Here is a 20,080-nt window from a genome sequence, read left to right on the forward strand (position 1 = left end):
GCTTTACAAGCGCTGCGATCAACTACACAGACCAGAGCCTGGTAGGAAACAGTGCTGCATACACTGACCTTACACCGGAGGAGAGGTATGCGGAGGACCCGGACTGCAATGGCATCTGTATCAGCTTCCAGCAGCGTTTGCCATCCCCAGCACATGTAGTGAGAAAATGGCCACCGAGGAGCAGAGAGGAGGCGGGCCCGGGGGAGGAGCGCTGACACAGCCCGCTCAGACCGCTGTGGAATGGCACTGTGCAGCGGGGGAGACGCCGGCTGTGAGACAGGGAAGGCGTTCTCCCCTGGCGTGCTATTAACCCCTGGGACGCCGCGCTGTACCGCACATGCTGCGGCCCGCTGTCCCTGGTGGTCTAGTGGAAGGCGCAGGATCAGTACCTGGCCCCACGCGCAGCCGGTCCCCAGGGAGCCCCCTGCCTGGGGACCAAACAGGACTGTGTTACCGGCGGGTGCCCACCGCGGGACCCCGCCACTTACCTTGTTCCCCGTGCATCCGGCCACAGTCCAGGTAGCCGGGGATCACCGCTAGCTGTGACCCCAGCTACCTACCAGCATCCCCAGATCGGTACCGGCGTTCTGGTACCGGCGGGGTGTAGGAGTGACAGCATGGACGTCAATACTGACGGTCCTATGCTGGAGCACTCTAGTTGTGCAGCCACAGCTGCGAAGAAATCTTCAGGGACCTTAAAAAGACCCCCTCTGTACGGTGCGACTGGTCCGGCCAGGCACCTACGAAAACTGAGTGGCCTGAGGCTCGGGGGCGGGGTATAGGAGAGGGACCCCAGCGCATCCTGGGAGGCTGAAAATTTAACTCTGTGGTGCCTGGATGTCTGCCGCCATCGCCTATACCCAAGGTATCCTGTGGATACCCTATGGACCCTGAAGTAGAAAAATATATTTTTCTTTTAAATAACATCTACAGATTTTAAATGACTACATGCCTAGTACTCAGCACCACGTTCTTACTGCAATAAATAAATCTATAGTGCTGTGAAGGGAATTGGAGGAATCGGTGAAAAGAGTGAGGTGGAGGATGGGAAAGGTGTTAATGAGCATTTATTCCAATTAACTGAGCTCCTAAAATCCTTATCCCTGGAAAAGACTACCCCACTACATACCAGACACACATACATTAAAGACTTATGTCTGCAACACAATTGATAACACAAATATAAAAGGATGCGCTAAAGTATAAACAAGTGAGAAGCATGTGCAATATATGCAACTGTTATTGGTCACTATGGTAACCACTGTGTATGGTATACTGTAGTAAATGACATCTAACTAGCCTAATAATTGTCATACAAACAGAAAATTTATCTACTTTATATTGTTCAGAATCTAAAATGGAAGCTCAAAGCCTGTAGCTAATACTCATAAAAGAAATGAAAATCAATAAAAAAAAACCCCAATGCTATTAAAAGTAGAAAATAAGTAACACAACAGGAAAATAAAGTCAACCTTGCCAGGAGTCACACATGTGAAGCTGGTAAATTATACATTATAGATAACCCTGATCCTGGTTATAGGATATTTACCACAATGCTTTTAGCTTCCTGTCAGTAACAAGAACACATCCAATTAACCTACAGAGCTTAGTTCAGACAGGAGACTGATCAGTGCCACCTGTAACCTCAGATCACCTACATCCCAAGCAGGACATCTGCCACCCTTCACTTGCTCCAGGGGATTCAGACATAAAGGCAGTATACACATAGCTAATTAACTGTCTCTGCTCTGTCAGACTATGAGAACGTATGAATAGGGGATGACCATTTGACCCTCTGCGGCTAACAGAGAGACCTTACTCTTTTGTGATTTAGACTCTTTTTCACTACAAATGGCACCTGACACATCAATGTGTGGTACCACTAAACAGGGCAGGTGTCTACCACCATCTGCAGAATTACAGAAGTCACAGGCGCTCATGCAAATCAATTGCTGTTCTATATTGCAGTAATCCACACAGGAGGCTGTGAACTTTTAAATTTCTAAAAATTATAGAAAGTAAATACTGAATAAGAAACAAAAGTTACAGAATGGTAATAAGAAATACAAAAAGCACCTAAAAACTCTCTATAACTAGAAGGGTGAAAAAACAAACATAAAAGTCTGACTAGGTGGAACCTGATAAGATACATGGAAATATACATATTGGCTTTGAACTTAATAGTCCTAGCATACACTGGAGGACATTTATAGAAACTATTACACAAACATGTTGTACAGAAACACTGTAGCACAATGTAATAGGTACAATGGGCCTGATTCACTACGGATCGCAACTGCGATTGCGGCTGCGATTACGCACACACAGTCTGACTGCGATGATATGCTAATCCATTGCGATCGATATGCCATCGCAACACTACATAGGGACACCCACCTTACCTTACACACTGTAATGTTTAGCAAGACTGCAAAACCATCTGTAATATCGAGTTCCATCGGAGCCTCATGCACACTTGCACAAACTCTGACCTTACTCAGGAAGTGCTAACCTCATCGCAGGCACTGAGTACTCAAGCTGCGTATGGCATTGCAGTGGCTAATTTATGCACGCCCCTGCAACGGCGTTCGAATGCACTGGCACACCTGCGTTTCACCGACCACCCCCCGGCACCAGCCACAAATGGTACTGTCAATCACTCTACAATGGGTCTGTGTAGTCACTTCGATCGCAGTCCTGAACGAAGTGGCTGGTTCGCGCATGCGCACTGCGATGCATATGCCTGCGCGGAACGCAACAGTCGGCCGATTGCGTGCTTAATTGCAGTTGCGATCTTTGCTGAATCAGGCACAATGTACGGCTTTTAGAAAAGTTGCAGTTACAGGTTTTAGGAGTGTTCCTCAAATAGCAGCTTAATAATAAAAGTTGTATATGACGTGCTGCGAGTCCTGCCAAGAAAATTTGCTTGTATGGAACTATTCATATATAAATGCTTAGGGATGAGACCGGCACCACCATAGCCAGAAAAATAACTAGGTAACCCACCGTCTCCAGTTGTCCATGGAAGTTAGATTTGACCCAGTATAAATGATAATGTACAGCTATTGGCCGGAAAAAAAAAACGCCTCAAAAGTCAGTTGGTGGTACTTGGGGAGTGCTCTTTAAAAGAAAAACCTGTATATTATTTAACTAGTTAGCTAGCAGTTATTAAATACATCCTATAAAATGATAGGTACAAGCTGTTTGGTTGCTATGGGCAACTTCTCCTCTCTTTTCACTGCTTGACACATCAAACCCAAAGTAGCAACCAAACCGGCTTCTGTCATTTTCTAGCACAGTCTGTAAAATGACAGTTAGAAGCTGACTGGAGAGTGCTAAAGTACCAACCAAAGTTTGATACATCTCCCCCAAAGTGAGATGGGACTAGTATAAAAATGAAGCACCTGCCTCTTGGCACAAAAATTGAGCTGAGCTACTTTAACCATTTCACACTTCTACAGTAGCCCTGTGGAAAGCGTGGGAATGTGAGCCCTCCTCATTAGAAGAAGCGCTAGATTTATCACATACTGTCTAGCTACATCTAAGGGATAGTACTAGAAATATATCTCCACTTATCTGCAAACATTGGGGGAGATGTATCAAATCTTCTAAAGAGTGGAGAAATGGACAAGTGGAGAAGTTGCCCATAGCAACCAATCGGCGTTGAGTATCAAGTACACTGTATAAAATGATATGTAGTAGTTGATTGTTGCTATGAGCAACTTCTCCACTCTTTAAAGGGTTTGATACATTGGGCCAAATTTAATTCAATGCGATGATGAATAGCCGTGGGAGTCAAGGCAGGGTAACCAGCATTCTCTGACTACAGTGCTGGGCGTGCGGCTGTTAGCACCGTGCTAAGCTGGCAAACAGCTGCGCGCCCGGCACTTTCGGCGGATTTCTCCTCGCATCCCCAAGGGGGTGCGAGAAGGTATCGTTTAGCCGTGAAAACAGCGCAGTGTATTGAGTAGCTGCAGGATCTCCCTCCCGCCTTATTCATCATCGCACTGAATTGAATTCGGCCTTTTGTTCCCATTATCTTTTAACAATGCACTTTACCTTCAAGCTTTATAATTATCCAGATTCTATATTTAATTCAAATGCATTTTAAAGGACTAACGGTATCACATCTCTATTTTCTGTCAATTATAGAACATATTATATGAATTTTTGTAACCCTAAACTAAAAAGGTTCAACAAATGTTCATAACTCTTCCCAATAATTACTTATAGCCTTATAATCTGCAGTATGTAGTTCTTTATACTAAACATGACTTTCTTTTCAAAGCTAAACGTGCAATCCCCACAAAACAGACACATAACACATAAAATATTGAGTTATCTAGAGACCATTATTATGCAGGAAAGCCAGCAGAAAACAGAAAAGTTTAACAATGTTTTTCCAGTTCTAAATAGCAGACACAAGCCACAGTTTTTAGCCAATTAATCAAAATAAAATGCAGCTCATATGATTATAAAGGTATTATAACAAAGCAGAGCATAACAGAACAGTAACGCCACTTTAAATTTTCAGCAACATCAGTGACCATGGTTTTTAAGTCACTCATTCTGTGCCCCCATTCATTGATCAAGAAACTGCAAAGTAATCATGTAGCTCTACTAAGGTCCAGGCTACTGTGCACTGTATTTCATGCCATAGTGCAGTGTTTCCAAGACGCTGTCCTCAAGACACCCTAACAATAGAGGTTTTAAGGATATAAATGGCTGAGCACAGATGGTTATATCAAAATGAATGAGGCACTAATTAAGTCACCTGTGCTCAAGCATGGATATTCTTAAAACCTGGACTGTTAAAATGCCTTGAGGACAGAGTTTGGGAACCACTGCCATAGTGTGAAGTAGTGGACAGAAGGGCCTCCCCCTGCTGCACAGTAAAAAGCATGTCTGTGTTCAGCAAGGAAATGAGTTAGGTATATATAGAGTGCATCCGGAAAGTATTCACAACGCTTCACTTTTTCCACATTTTGTTATGTTACAGCCTTATTCCAGAATGGAATAAATTCATTTTTGTCCTCAAAATTCTACACACAATACCCCTATAATAACAACGTATAAAAAGTTTTCTTGATATTTTTGCAAATTTAATAATAAAAAAACACTAAGAAATCACCAGGACATAAGTATTCACAGCTTTTGCCATGAAGCTCAAAATTTAGCTCAGGTGCATCCTGTTTCCACTGATCATCCTTGAGATGTTCTTATAGCTTAATTGGAGTCCACCATTGGTAAATTCAGTTAATTGGACAGACTGGGGCGACGGTTCATCTTTCAGCAGGACAACAACCCTAAGCACACAGCCAAGATTTCAAAGGAGTGGCTTCAGCACAACTCTGTGAATGTCCTCGAGTGGCCCAGCCAGAGCCCAGACTTGAATCAGATTGAACATCTCTGGAGAGATCTGAAAATGGCTGTGCACTGACGCTTCCCATCCAACCTGATGGAGCTTGAGAGGTGCTGCAAAGAGGAATGGGCGAAACTGCCCAAAGATAGGTGTGCCAAGCTTGTGGCATCATATTCAAAAAGACTTGAAGCTGTGATTGCTGCCAAAGGTGCATGAAAAAAGTATTGAGCAAAGCTTGTGAATACTTATCTACGTGTGATTTCTTAGTTGTTTTTTTTATTAAATTAGCAAAAAACGCAAAAAAACTTTTTACATGTCATTATAGGGTAGTGTGTGTAGAATTTTGAGGACAAGAATGAATTTATTCCATTTTGGAATAAGGCTGTAACATAACAAAATGTGGAAAAAGTGAAGCGTTGTGAATACTTTCCGGATGCTCTGTAGTTAACAATAAATACCTAAATACCTAAATATTACCTAAATATTTTAGGTATGTTGGTTATGTGAGTAATACAAACATCACTCCTTTGTATAACTGACAAGTAACAGGCAGACAACACACAGATACCACAATTAAAAGGTTGTTTGTCCAAGTTACAGGCAAGGTAGAGCGGGTATTAAATCTGCAAGGCTAAGTCTTTAATAAACAGGATCAGGGCTACTTAAACATTTGTTGTGTCTGCTCTGATGTTTGATGTGAACATAGCTGACCTAAATTCTCCTGCTTGTCCTCATGCAAACCCATTTCTTTAAATCAAAATAAGGTTGCAATCATGCCAATGAAATGCTGCAAGATAGAGCTGGGACACAGGTACAATGAACGTGCTCATCAATTATTTGATAACTTATCTAAGTTAACATATACAAAGTACATAGGGTCAGGCAACACAAAGTTTGTCTTGGTTTACAGAAAAATGTTCTTGATGAAATGTGGACATGACATATTGCTCATACATTCTTTGCTGACAGATATTCAAAACACTTAAATAAATGTGGAGACACAAACAAAGAAGACCTGAAAAACACAATATATCAAAGTTCTGCTGACACACTATAACTGCCACCAACCTTCCACGCAACTGGAATTAAATGAGTTTCGGGAGACTGTGATGTATACAAACACCTGCAATAATTAACCTGCAAGTCATCTAAAATAAGGACAAATAGCACCATTTCTGATACCTTCCTTGTAATGGTAGTACTATTATTTTATAGTCCTAATATACAGTAAGACCGTTTTATATCTGTTTTAAGATGTGTACACACCATTCAGATCCCTCTGCTGACCCGCCGTCACAGCGGCTGATCCTGTAAGCTATACACACTTTCCGATCAGACGCTCGTCGGGGCGCAGCTGACATCACAACTGGGCAGGCATTTGAACTTGCACGCCCAGCTGGGCTGCAAATCACCAGCGGTCCCTGCAACATGTGTACGGGTGGTCGGCTGAGTACCTGTACACACAGGACAATGTGCCAGTATATCTGCAGATATATTGCCAATCTGCTGTGCTGCAGAGCCGATGCGATGTCTGAACAATGTCGTTCAAAGTCAACACCCGCTGACCCGCTCGCAATATATCAGCCGTTCGATTGAACAGCTGCTATATGGGCCAGTGTGTACCCAACTTTAGTCGCTGCCACAGTGCAGCTTACAATCTAATTTTCTTATCACAGGCTCACAAATTTAGGGAGAAGTCAACAAACCTGCCACTAGGTCATTGGACTGAGGGGACAAAATGGAACACCCAGCATAAATGTACACAAATATGGGGAGATCATATTAACTTCAAGCAGACAGCAGCATGGCCAGAATAAAATCAAATGCTTTATACCAGATACTGGAGAAGTAAAGAAAGACACTTTGCCACTGGTTCGGGAATGATTGTGATATCAGTGATTAATTTTAGGTGCATTTGTAAAACAGATAGCACTTAATTCTTATGAGACAAGTTATACATTGTAACAGATTTGTCAGTTGGTCTATTCAATTCTAGATTATTTTATTATTCAAGACGATCGTTTAGCTATAGTAATTTTCAGCATTTCAGCTTAACAACAAATCCACCATATGTCACTTAATAAATTAATTATTAACTAAATCAGCAATATATTCTGGTCATAGACCTTTGTGCAGACATACTGTGCACTCGAATTGGTGAGCATTCAATGAGTGTGGCCCAGGTTGTTCACATGCTACAGGTGTAGGTCAATAGGGTCAGGTGTATGTGGCAGCTGTTACAGGAAGCTATGTAATATAACAGTTGCTATTTATTCCTTTGTTACTAACATTAGAGGAAAACATGTCAGCGAGTGTTGCAAATATAGTGTGTCAGAAATGTTAATTATTTCAGACAGTTGACACCAGCCCCATTATGCTACCATCTATAAAACAAAACACTGGTCCCTATAACCTGGCTACTTCCATTGATAGGTGCTATATACACTATAAATGCCTACCACGCTCTCTTGCCCCATGGGCTACTTATATATTTAAGAAAGCTAAAGATTTAGGTGCCAGCAATACACTGTGGTCTGCTATGGCTAATGTGGTTTAATCTATGGTACGTTATTATTACTGTTATTATGATTGTATTATTCCACAATTACATATTCCTAGCATAATATTAGACCCCTGTTCAGTTTAAGAATATCCATCTGAAATTCAGTTTATTTATCACTCTCCAAAATCACTTGTTATGCGTCACACAAGTGAGCAGCCCAAGCTTAGGTGGATTTCCATACTTGGGCCGAGCTCAGGAATTCATGTCTGTAAAGATGCCTAAACACAGTGCGATAAAGCAGCCGTTCCGACGGATTGATACGATATCGCTGCTATATCGTACCATGTATGGGCATGATATCGGACAGTGCACACTCCCGTGGGGTCATACATCTCCCCTCCAGATCTTACTGCAGGTTCATTTGATCTGGGGATGCTATGTATGATCCCATGCAGCGCTATGCGGGTGGGGGAGGGGTATGCCGGCATATCGGGTGGTCGGCCACCCGATCGCAATGTCGGCGCCCCGATATGTCGGCCGTCTGAACCCCCGTTGCGTCGTAAGGTTCATATCGCACTGTGTATGGGCGGCTTAACTTAGGCATGTAAAATGTAATACGTTTGAGGGGAGAAATATAATAAAATTCTTAGAACTACGCTGCATACACACACATGCGAGTTGATTTGAAGCGTCCGGTGTTTGTATCACAGGGCCTGATTCACTACCGTACGCAACTGCGAATACGCACGCAATCTGATGATTGTTTCGCACTGCGCATGCATTGTAGTTTGCAAACTGGCTGCTGCGATGGGGACTGTGATCGCAGTGGCTACGCAGACCATTGCAGAGTGATTAACAGAAAGTGCTGTTTGTGGGTGGTAATGGGGAGGTGGTCGGCTGAACGCAGGCGCACCACTGCGTTCGCACACCATTGCATAAATTATCCACTGCGATCCCATACGCAGTGTGAGGTCTCATAGCGTGCGTGGTTGTTAGCAATTTCTGAGTAAGGTCAGAGCTTGTGCAAGTGGGCGTGAGGCTGCGATGGTACATTCGCTGCTAAGTATTACGGATGTGTGCAATGTAAAGTGGGCGTCCTCATGTAGTGCTGAGTTTGCACTGTGATCACAATGGATTAGCTATCGCAGTTGTACTGCGTGCAGACACAATATTGCGTTCCATAGTGAATCAGGCCCACAGTATAGTACTTGGTCAACAAGGTAAACACTAACAAAATAGAGCACATTATAGTAGGAGTAAGTACCCACAAGCATGCTCAACAGTGTTGATTCCTTGCTGTACCTTTACTGGCTTGTTAACGTCACTAGAGAATTTTCTAGGAATAGATGATGACTGCAAATGATATGCCCCAAGCACAGCTATGTAGCTTCATTGTAACATTCTCTACTCAGAATTTTGACCCTGAACTCTTTCCTTTAATAATAAATATAGCTTGATTGATAGTTAATTAAAAAAATAAAATAAAACAAAGCATGAGGCTGTAATCCACTTATTATCTGTTTTATTTATATAGAGCCGTCATATTACACAGTGCTGTACAAAGACTATTTAATCATTGCCATCAGTCCCTGCTCCATTATACACACACTGGGGAGCTACCAATTATCTTAACAATATGTGCAACTTGGCTGAACAATACCATCTAATTCAACTGTTGTGAACACCATATTAATTTGACAGTTAGGAAAGACAAGAGGGCAAACTCTGATAGATAACCTTTGTATTCTATAGTCTCCCTGATCACATAATTAACTCCCAATTTCTTATTTTATCTCATAGCTCACTAGCATCATTGCATCATTTTGCAAGAGACTGTGTGAAGGTTTTGGCAGCTGTAATTCAGTATTGGATAAAGCAGCAAAGTGATACACAATGGACTAGACAGCAATTTAAAAAAAAGTCAGACTTGGCACTACAGTAAAAAGGTTCCCAGCAATGGGTCCCTAGCCATAGTGTGTACTGGTAGCATGTTTGACACTGGGATGTGGCAAAAGTGACTTCACGTCCATAAGAATCAGACAGCTCATCCCAGTACTGTATGACAAGACTTCCTTCCAATACCCAATATGCAGTAGAAAAATTACTTTATAATCAGTATATAGTTTAGAATTTAAAGAGTTGTTCAAGAGTGAACAAACCCTCTCAAAAAGACCAAGACGCCTGCACTGAGAAGTAGGGAGGCTCCTTTCCCAGGAAATTCGTTATCTGTAGTCGGGATTCAGCTTGCATGAAGGCCATCATCGCTGACGGACTACGGGCCTGATTCTGAGTTAAACACAATGACAATGTTGAGCAATTCTTTTATACACTGCCCATGGGTCAAAGTCTGGCCACACATACGTCCCAATTGTGTTCATACAGAGTCGCAGTTTCCATTTCAGACACACGCACGGAGAAGTACATTGAAAATATATGGGGCAATCCTGGGCAATGGCTATTCAGATGCCGGAAGATTATGCATTTTGAGGGTGTATTATGGGAGTATCACGGGCCTGTCACTGATGTGTTTCCGTACACAGACACTTAATCGCTCACATAGGAGGCTATATTCACACGGATAGTCTGCACCTGCCATAAAGCTGGTGTATCCGATGACGGCGTCTAAAGAGACACCGGAAGGTGGTTCTGCGCCTATAGTCCTTGCAGATTCATATACACAGGTGTACACCAGGGAAGGGGTTTGTAGCAGCATTTGCATATAGTTGCAGTCATGCAACCGGCCAAAGATATAGACAAGGACGCCGCTGCGCCTGTAATAGCATTGTAACATAACGCTAAGGATGGTGTGTCTACTGTATCAAAATAATCTTAAAAGCATGTCTTCAAGTAACTGGGGAAGAGGGGTCCCAGCAGTGTGGACTCACCCTATTCATTGTACAGAGGGGCATGTCTTTTGACACGTGGTGAAAAACAAAAGGGTCTTCTCCAAAAAAGTTTGTTAATGAGCAGTATACAGTACAATAATAATGCTTACAATCGCGTGACCACCAAAACATTCCAGCGCTTGTGAACTCTTATGCATCATACTGTGCAGGTGTCCCACCTCTCTATACAAGTATCGGAGAGTAGGACTTTGTCAACCCATTCCTCATACCATAATTCAGCTTGTACCTCAATAGGTCTCTCTTTCCCAAGATCACCCTCATTTTTGTATTCTTTAATATGTTCTGGTTAGTAACAAGTTCCTGGAAACTGAAATGGCTGTGAAAATGAAACACTCTGGTCTGTATATTTTACAGTGGCCATATATTTCATTCTCAATAATAATAGTGGAAAGACAAAAAGTTAATCTTGCTTAAAATAGTCCTAAATGTCTCTACAAGGATGTGACGTATTTATGTGGTTTTATGGGTTAAACTACATCATACTGCATAAAAGACAACAGTATTCCCGCTAATGACTGAACACCTGTTTTATAGACACAGAGCCAGCAGAAGTACTCTGAATTAGCATAATGCATTTAGAAAGTTATATCTGAATGTTTCAGCTTTAATTACACGTTTTAGGCAAACACTGCAACCCTTTTTATTTGGCCACTGCTACTCCTGGCAGCCACAAATAACCTATATGTTGATTTTATAGGAAAATGTGGCGCTTTAAGTATTATATCCCCTAGACTTTCCCATTACGTGTGGTGTCCAATCACAACTTGCAATATCTACATAGCAACATTTTATCTTGACAAAAGAAATAAATACACAGTTCCCTTCGGCGCTGAAGAGAGAATATTGCAATAATCAATGGGATAAATTAGCCAGCAGCTGTTATTAGAGGGTTGCCACCATCTATAACCAGAGAAAACACAAAAGAAAAACATACAACAGCGCCTGGCATTCAATTAAGAATAAAATGTAATGCCACAAATTTATATATAAAAGAGGAATCAATCACAATTTATTACATACACATAAACAAACACATATATAAAAAATACATAAAAAATAATTATACAGTGGTACCAGTCAATTATATCTCAGTGCAAGTAGTACACATATGTAGATTGCTCTAATTGCACAGGTAAAAAAGTTAATCCTGAGTTGAGCAACTGCACAAGCTCCAAGTGTCCCGAATAATTGCAAATTATTTGAACTCAAATGTTCCCAAAAGGAAAGCCAATTTAGGGCAGACCTAGCAAAGTATTGTGGCAATGGCAGTCTTAGATATCAATTTATATGCATAGAATTGATGGTATTGCACTCACCCGCTGTGTTATCTTATCTCGGGCACCTAGTGGTGGTTACCCTTTTGTGGTTACAATTGATCCAAAGGTTTACAGCCGCTATGTGCAGGCAGTGTCCGGACGACAGATGCACATGATACACACCGGCGGGCTGTGTTCACGGCAAGCGGACCTGCCGCATCAATTCCCAGTGAATGTCGGGGAAGATCAAATTATGGAGAGAAGATTGAAGATTACTCTCAGCAGCGGGGGGTGTATATACCTGTCCTCCACGTGAAGCTAGGATCGCTGAAAGCCGCTACCAGAGTGCGGCTGCTGTAGGGTAAATGAGCTTAAGGAGTAGGAATGTTCGCAGCCAAGCTCAAACCTTATCACAAGGTACCACTGCAATTTTAAAGACACTGTCTAACGTGTTTCTCCGCACCCGGCGGTTTCGTCAGAGGTATGTCTCTGACAAAACTGCCGGGTGCGGAGAAACGCGTTAGTAAGTGTCTTTAAAATTGCAGTGGTACCTTGTGATAAGGTTTGAGCTTGGCTGCGAACATTCCTACTCCTTAAGCTCATTTACCCTACAGCAGCCGCACTCTGGTAGCGGCTTTCAGCGATCCTAGCTTCACGTGGAGGACAGGTATATACACCCCCCGCTGCTGAGAGTAATCTTCAATCTTCTCTCCATAATTTGATCTTCCCCGACATTCACTGGGAATTGATGCGGCAGGTCCGCTTGCCGTGAACACAGCCCGCCGGTGTGTATCATGTGCATCTGTCGTCCGGACACTGCCTGCACATAGCAGCTGTAAACCTTTGGATCAATTGTAACCACAAAAGGGTAACCACCACTAGGTGCCCGAGATAAGATAACACAGCGGGTGAGTGCAATACCATCAATTCTATGCATATAAATTGATATCTAAGACTGCCATTGCCACAATACTTTGCTAGGTCTGCCCTAAATTGGCTTTCCTTTTGGGAACATTTGAGTTCAAATAATTTGCAATTATTCGGGACACTTGGAGCTTGTGCAGTTGCTCAACTCAGGATTAACATCTTTACCTGTGCAATTAGAGCAATCTACATATGTGTACTACTTGCACTGAGATATAATTGACTGGTACCATTGTATAATTATTTTTTATGTATTTTTTATATATATATGTTTATGTGTATGTAATAAATTGTGATTGATTCCTCTTTTATATATAAATTTGTGGCATTACATTTTATTCTTAATTGAATGCCAAGCGCTGATGTATGTTTTTATTTTATTTTTTTTTTTATTTTATCTTGACAGTTATAGATTAAATTGTTTTTATTTCTATTATTTAATCATTTGTTTCCATAGTTTATGATTTTAGTACAAAAAGTCACAAAACCTGTCAATATAGTTCTTTACTGTAGTCTATTGCTTTTTTGTCAATGTTTCACAAATGACTACGTCTTTAAGTGTGAGAAGAGACATTTTGCTACGAAAATCTCAGTGTGTCCTTGCGCTTAACTAGTGTGCGAGTATATGTAGGAACATTGTAACAGTTTTGGTCAGGGACGAGTTAGGAACAAAGAAAGTACTTAACATAAGGCAGTAAATCTGTACTATATAAAGTGTATAGTTAATTTACAGTCCTATCGCTATTGTCGGAGACTTTCTCTCTGTAATCTTAGAACACGGTGTTAAAGCCAATAAGAAGTGAACCACAGCCTCAGTTTCCTCGAGATAGGCCAGGTACACATCAGGCGATATACATTATATTGGATGATATATGGTGCCGACGAAGATCGGATCGATATATCGTCCATATCGGTCAGTGTGTAACCCTCACGCATTGACATGCTTTGTCAGTAACGTAGCTGATGACGGCATGCAGTTGAATGCAGGATGGAAGGGTATATGGCGCGGTCGATGGAAGGGTATATGGCACGGTCATACACCGGATCTTGCAGTGTGCATGGCAGCCTGATATATCCTTCCATCGGACTGACTGGAATACAAGTCGTTCTGATGTGTACCCAGCCTTAGATATGCAATGATCTTCGTTTATGCTCAGAGCATAAACATGTTTTTCCAAAATGAATGGCTTTTTCACACCTATCTGCTTTTAATGCAGTTTTCAGCTGATAACTAATGCCTAATAATCGTGTTATAAAGAAGGTGAATGGTTTCTAGTTCTAGTTTCCATGATTATCTTCTAAAATTTTAACAATACTTTTTAAATGTTAGAACACGACATGAGCACGACATATCTCATGTGTCACACAGTACAATAGACTGTATTGATATATGCGCATGGATAATGTGTTAAAACATATTTAAAGCAAGTTTTAGTTTACATGCATCTTTTACCCTTTTCTCAGTGCATATATGTGAAAAAGTCCTAACAGTAAATCACTGTAAAAACACTAATTTTGTACGAACACCTAAAAGATGACTAAAAAAGTTATTCACTCCGTCCTCATGGACATGCAGCCTGCTGTAACATTTGTCAATTATTGCATAATAAAACAGGTTTATAGCACACCTCACTTCTGCATAAAATTACACCTATAGCAAATTGCATAGTGATGACATGTGTACCATATTTGTGGTGTAGCATCACTTCCTTTGTTGCGGATGCCTGATGTTGTCAGCATATAGCTATGTTTTCACAACAAAGGAACTTATGTCTCTGCTAACAATAATATTGTGCACTTGAAGTTCTAAACCAGAGTGTTCACAACTATCCATTGGCCATGCTTTAAAAAATGAGGGACATTTAAAAATTATAAAAAATATAAGTTCACATCCTGTGTTTTACTAGGAACCAGAGAATAATATTGTTTGAAATCACAAAACTTCTGCCGTGCTTGGGCAGCAGATGCCATTTATACAATGCTACGTTCAAAGCCATGTTCAAACAGACATACAACAATTCTGGAAAGACACTCTTTATATTTATCTATTTATAGCTAATGGACTTCCAAATTATTGAATTGTAATCAATTAATGTATTTGTGATCATGTAACAATTGAATACTAAACGCAGTTTTAGTTAAATATGCTTAAGCATTATTATTATTCCCTCCTGTATTTTTGCCATCACCTAAAGTATGGTACACCCAGTGCTTAGCAAGGTGATCACCCCCTCGCTGCTCTCTGATATGTTTTCAGCAAACTATTAGTGTGCTTAGGTGTATGTAGAGGCGGACATTGAGAAAATTGGTGCTAACCACAGTAGTGGTGTTATTCTTTATATTTATATGTGTTCCCAATGAATTCTGAAATGACACCATTAAATGATGTTTATACATATATTACTTACAAGAGGATTTCTTGTACTTTAACAAAATGGTTGCAGTAAAATTACTAAAGCATTATAGTGTTTATTTTCTGAAGCATAACAGAATCTGAATAGAAATGTCAACAGCCAAACTGCCATTTTAAGAGATAATTTGCTTAGTGCAGTTGTTATTCTGCACCCATATAGTGCATCACTGTGCCTCAGTATAGCGCATCACTGTGCCTCAGTATAGCGCATCACTGTGCCTCAGTACAGCGCATCACTGTGCCTCAGTACAGCGCATCACTGTGCCTCAGTACAGCGCATCACTGTGCCTCAGTACAGCGCATCACTGTGCCTCAGTACAGCGCATCACTGTGCCTCAGTACAGCGCATCACTGTGCCTCAGTACAGCGCATCACTGTGCCTCAGTACAGCGCATCACTGTGCCTCAGTACAGCGCATCACTGTGCCTCAGTACAGCGCATCACTGTGCCTCAGTACAGCGCATCACTGTGCCTCAGTACAGCGCATCACTGTGCCTCAGTATAGCGCATCACTGTGCTTCAGTACAGCGCATCACTGTGCCTCTGTACAGATGACAAATGGACCCTGTAAATCACGTTTAAAACAGATAGGAAATTACAGCTACGAGCTGTATATAAAAGTGATGACTACTAAGGAGGATCCAAAATGGGGATTATGGATTTATACATTAGTAGCTTAGGCAGACATTTTCTTTTAAATACATTGCTTGTTTTATCGTTTCTAATGGTATCATTCTTGTTATTATCCTTTATTTATATGGCACCACAAGGATTCCGCAGAGCCTTACAAAGTACATAAACAAATGAGCAAACAAGAAAACAGCGACTTATAGATCAATTGATTCTTACTGAGCTAAGTCAAATATTTTAAAAACCATTGGTTCCTTACACATGAATCCTTGATTTTAATATCCACACATGAGATATATATTTTACACATTAATATCTACTTTTTACTTTAAAAGCACAACACACTTCATATTATCAGTGTAAACCCTATAATGTTTGTATTAAAGGGTGATATAAAATGTGATTTGTGGCTCTAACGTGTCAATTTTAGTAATAATTAACGTGTATTAATAAAATCTCGTTCAAAGGAGTCACGTTTATATCACTGCCTAAACCATAGCAGAGGTTATTATAAAGGCTATGGAACCTATGGTCCAAAACACTCTTACACCAATACCCCTGTATCTCTAGTTTCTGCAATGTAAATTAACTGTTATAGGATATATTTAAGAATGACTTAGCAGTCCTCCTGATTTTCCACTACAGAGAGTGTACACAAGATATAGCCTCTTCAAATAATAAGAGCTAGGAATTCTGCCAAGATAGGCAACTATGTGTTTACATCGCGCAGAACTCATGGGTAATGTAGTAACACGTTCCACCAGTGACACAAGCAACGGCAGCAGGAGGACTACAACTCCCGAAGGCCTCCGCGCAGACTGACAGTTAGGCGAGGTTTTCTCAGAATTCCGTGACGCACCAGCAGCGAGGAACCAATGAGAATGCAGCAAGGTGGAATGTCAACAAACAAGGAGACGGCCACGTGACAACGAAGCTTATGAGAGGAGAGTGCAGGGACTGGTGATTGTGAATGGGAGGGGAGCTATTTTAATGAGGGAATAGTCGTCTCACTTAAAACATAGTTAATCCTCTTCTAAGTTTAGTCACTATAGACGGAGGAAAAAACAATCCTGCCAGTCACTGTATAAAGTCATTATACCGTGCCAAACAAAGCAAAACCACACTAACACAACATAAAAAAGCATAAACATATCAAATATATGCACAAATCAGAGACAACCCCAATCCATTACCAGATATCACTGAAACATAAATATTGCTTTCTCATTGTTTACCTGGAAATCATACAAGGCGACGATGTTTTCATGTTTCAGTTCCTAAAATGAAAAGTAAAAATCAATGGTTATTTAATTATACCATATAAGTAATATATATATATATACTAACATATCACAATATAATTATAAGCGTACCTTTAGTATTTTGATTTCCTTCCCTAAAAGAGTTTGAGACTTGGCCAGGTTTTTCTTATTGATGCATTTTACTGCAACCTCCAGATCCTGCTTCTGGACATGTAATATAAAACACGGTATATCATATTATTGCATTTTATCATGGATCGTATAATAATTAACACGTATATCTATCCGGGTACCACCATAGGGCACTTGTCCAGACTTGCCCAGCCCTGCATTTATTAATCCATCCCCTTATAATGGTAGTTGTCCTGTGCCAAAGGCAAAAGGATTTAATTTCTCTCCCATGCTGGGGTTCCAAGAATAGGGCTAATCTTAGAAGATCAGTCAGTTTTATAATACAAATGTGCCTATTAAATTGCAACACTGTGTCATGTGCTGTCATAATATCCACAGTACATGTGTGGTATCATCGTCTGCTAAGTACTATCTAAAAAAAACAAAATAACATTCCATAAAACCCTAAATGACAGGAATAGTAACTGCAGATGGCGATCAGTGTTTTATTATGTTGTTACATAGTATATAGGTGTCACTGTGTCAGGTATAAGATCTGTGTGCGCGGTTTATAGGTAAAAATCACTCACTTTGTGGTTTTACAGGTCACAGCCAGTGGATGAGACCTTTACCAAAGACAAAGGGTGAGCTGTATACACATAACATCCCTGACTACCCAGGGACAGAAGACTGCCAGCCACACTCACACTCATCCATGTCATACATTACCTCTTTGTGTCTGCCTTTGAAAACAACAGCAAAAGCTCCATGGCCGATGAGATCTTTCCTGCTGAACTCAAATTTCCCCACCGACTCCATAATAAATCCCTTTGGTCCAGACGGTGACAGTGGGATAGTGTGGGGTAAAATAATAATAATTTAAGATGGGTGAGGGTGAGAAGGGAGAAAATCAGGAGCTCAGGACCAGCTGGAAGAGAAGGGCTGCTCTCCTGTCTACCTCCCTGCTGCTGAGGATCAGGCTCCTGGGGGTCACTTGCATGGGCTGCTGTTCCCAGCACTCCGAGCCTCCCTGCTGCATGTTAGTGGGGTACGAGTTGATGATGTAGGCTGGGTGGAAGGGGTGACAGGTCCTCTGGCAGAGGAGGAGATCAAGGCCCCCTCATTGGCATTGGATCCACTAGTGCCATGGTGAGCTGCTAGTGCAACCTGTATCTCCTTGTGTCCACCTACAGTAGGCAGCTTTGTGTACAGGCCAGACGATGTCAGTGTGATGAGGAGGAGGAGCTACTGCTACTGCTGTTGCTGCTGCGGTACTGTTGTCACCACGGCAAGGGAATAATAAGGGCCGCAGCCGATTGCACAGCGTAGTCCTCCGGTTACTGAGAACAACGCGCAGGCGCACTAGCTCCCCCAGCAGGCGAAATCAGTTGCGCATGCGCGGTGAGATGCTTTGTTGTGTGCGGGCCATGATTAGGTCCATGTTAACCAAGTGGCGATACATAACAGAACACTGCTACAGGCTACATTACTGGCCGAGACCGGTGTGTGCGGCTGGTGTTTTTTTTTTATTTTTTTGAATTGCTGCTTTACTCCTTCTCAGGGATCTATAAGCAATACAGCAACGGTAATGGACAGGTGGAAAGAAATGTTTGTTTCTGGGGTGTAGGTGACGGGAAAAACAGATGAGCACATAAAATAAAATAGGGCCCCATTCAGAGCTAGCTCTACCGTTAGGCAGCAGCCTGGGGAGTTGCCCCGTGCATTGTTAACTTTAACGAGGGAATTCAATTAAACACGGAGTTTGCCGCGCGAGGAAAATATACGGGTCTCACGCTAATGATTAGGGATTAGTCATCCCTTTCGCCCGGAGCTATTCAATTAATCATTACTTTCGCAGGGCAGTAAACCATAAAACAGATGCTAATCAATAGATTCCACGCAAAGTTAAAATGCAGTTTCCCTGCACGTTAAATGCAGAATCTGAATTTTAAAGCATATTTTTCCTCTCAGCTCCTGAGTTTGCAAGGAAAAATCTATCCTCTAGGGTTGACTAGACCACCGCAAATGTGTCCCAGTTTTTTATTTTTGAAATATAGCAACCCTCCCTGTATAATACAACTGATAACACTGAGGTAGATGTATTATAGCGGCACTTAACGTGCCACTATAACGCTTCGCCTCTTTACCGAGGCGAAGCAGGAAGCACTACCGATGAGATGTATAAACATCTCATCGGCCGGAGAGGGGGAGTGTTAACTCCCCCCTCCGGCGCTACCCGCTAGAGACAGCAGCGCATCAGCCTAGTGCTGATGCGCTGTGTCTCCCTCCCGGCCAGCTCCACTGAGCATACGCGGGATCTCACAAGTATCGCGAGATCCCCACGTGGAGCCCTGGAGCTGGCAGCCGCCGCAGCAGGGACAGCGCTGTCCCTGCTGTGGGGATAGGCTAGTGCCAGGCTGTAGCTGTCGATAACGACAGCTACAGCCGGCCGAACGATCAGATCTTGTAGATAGCAGCGCCAATAATGACAGGGGCGCATAGCACCCCTGTTATTTACCGCCCAGACCCCGATCATACATCGGGGAGAAGCGGTATCAGCGTACATAACGTGTGCTGATACCGTTTCTGGGCTTCATACATCTACCCCATTTAATTTTATTTGATAGTTTACTATGATGCTTTCAATGACAACTCAATTCAATTTAAATTTATTTTCACTACAAAACAAAAAAAAAATGCATTTGAGTGAAAT

The 20,080-nt window shown here is 41.7% G+C and overlaps 1 protein-coding gene across 1 annotated transcript in view; it reads right to left on the bottom strand.

Moving 5' to 3' along the window:
- ULK1 (unc-51 like autophagy activating kinase 1) overlaps nucleotides 1-18,644 on the bottom strand; it is a 95,583-nt gene extending 76,939 nt beyond the window's left edge. The window contains exons 1-3 of the mRNA XM_088482088.1: nucleotides 18,097-18,644; nucleotides 17,368-17,460; nucleotides 17,230-17,271 (exon numbers count right to left, since the gene is read on the bottom strand). Of these exons, the coding sequence (XP_088338214.1) occupies nucleotides 17,230-17,271; nucleotides 17,368-17,460; nucleotides 18,097-18,186 (225 nt within the window). The 5' untranslated portion in view covers nucleotides 18,187-18,644. The remainder of the gene's footprint in view (nucleotides 1-17,229; nucleotides 17,272-17,367; nucleotides 17,461-18,096) is intronic.
- Nucleotides 18,645-20,080: the final 1,436 nt, after the last annotated feature.

The sequence above is a fragment of the Taudactylus pleione genome, unplaced genomic scaffold (genome assembly GCF_031769625.1).
Source record: "Taudactylus pleione unplaced genomic scaffold, aTauple2 ptg000282l, whole genome shotgun sequence".
In the NCBI taxonomy this organism is placed as follows: Eukaryota; Metazoa; Chordata; class Amphibia; order Anura; family Myobatrachidae; genus Taudactylus; species Taudactylus pleione.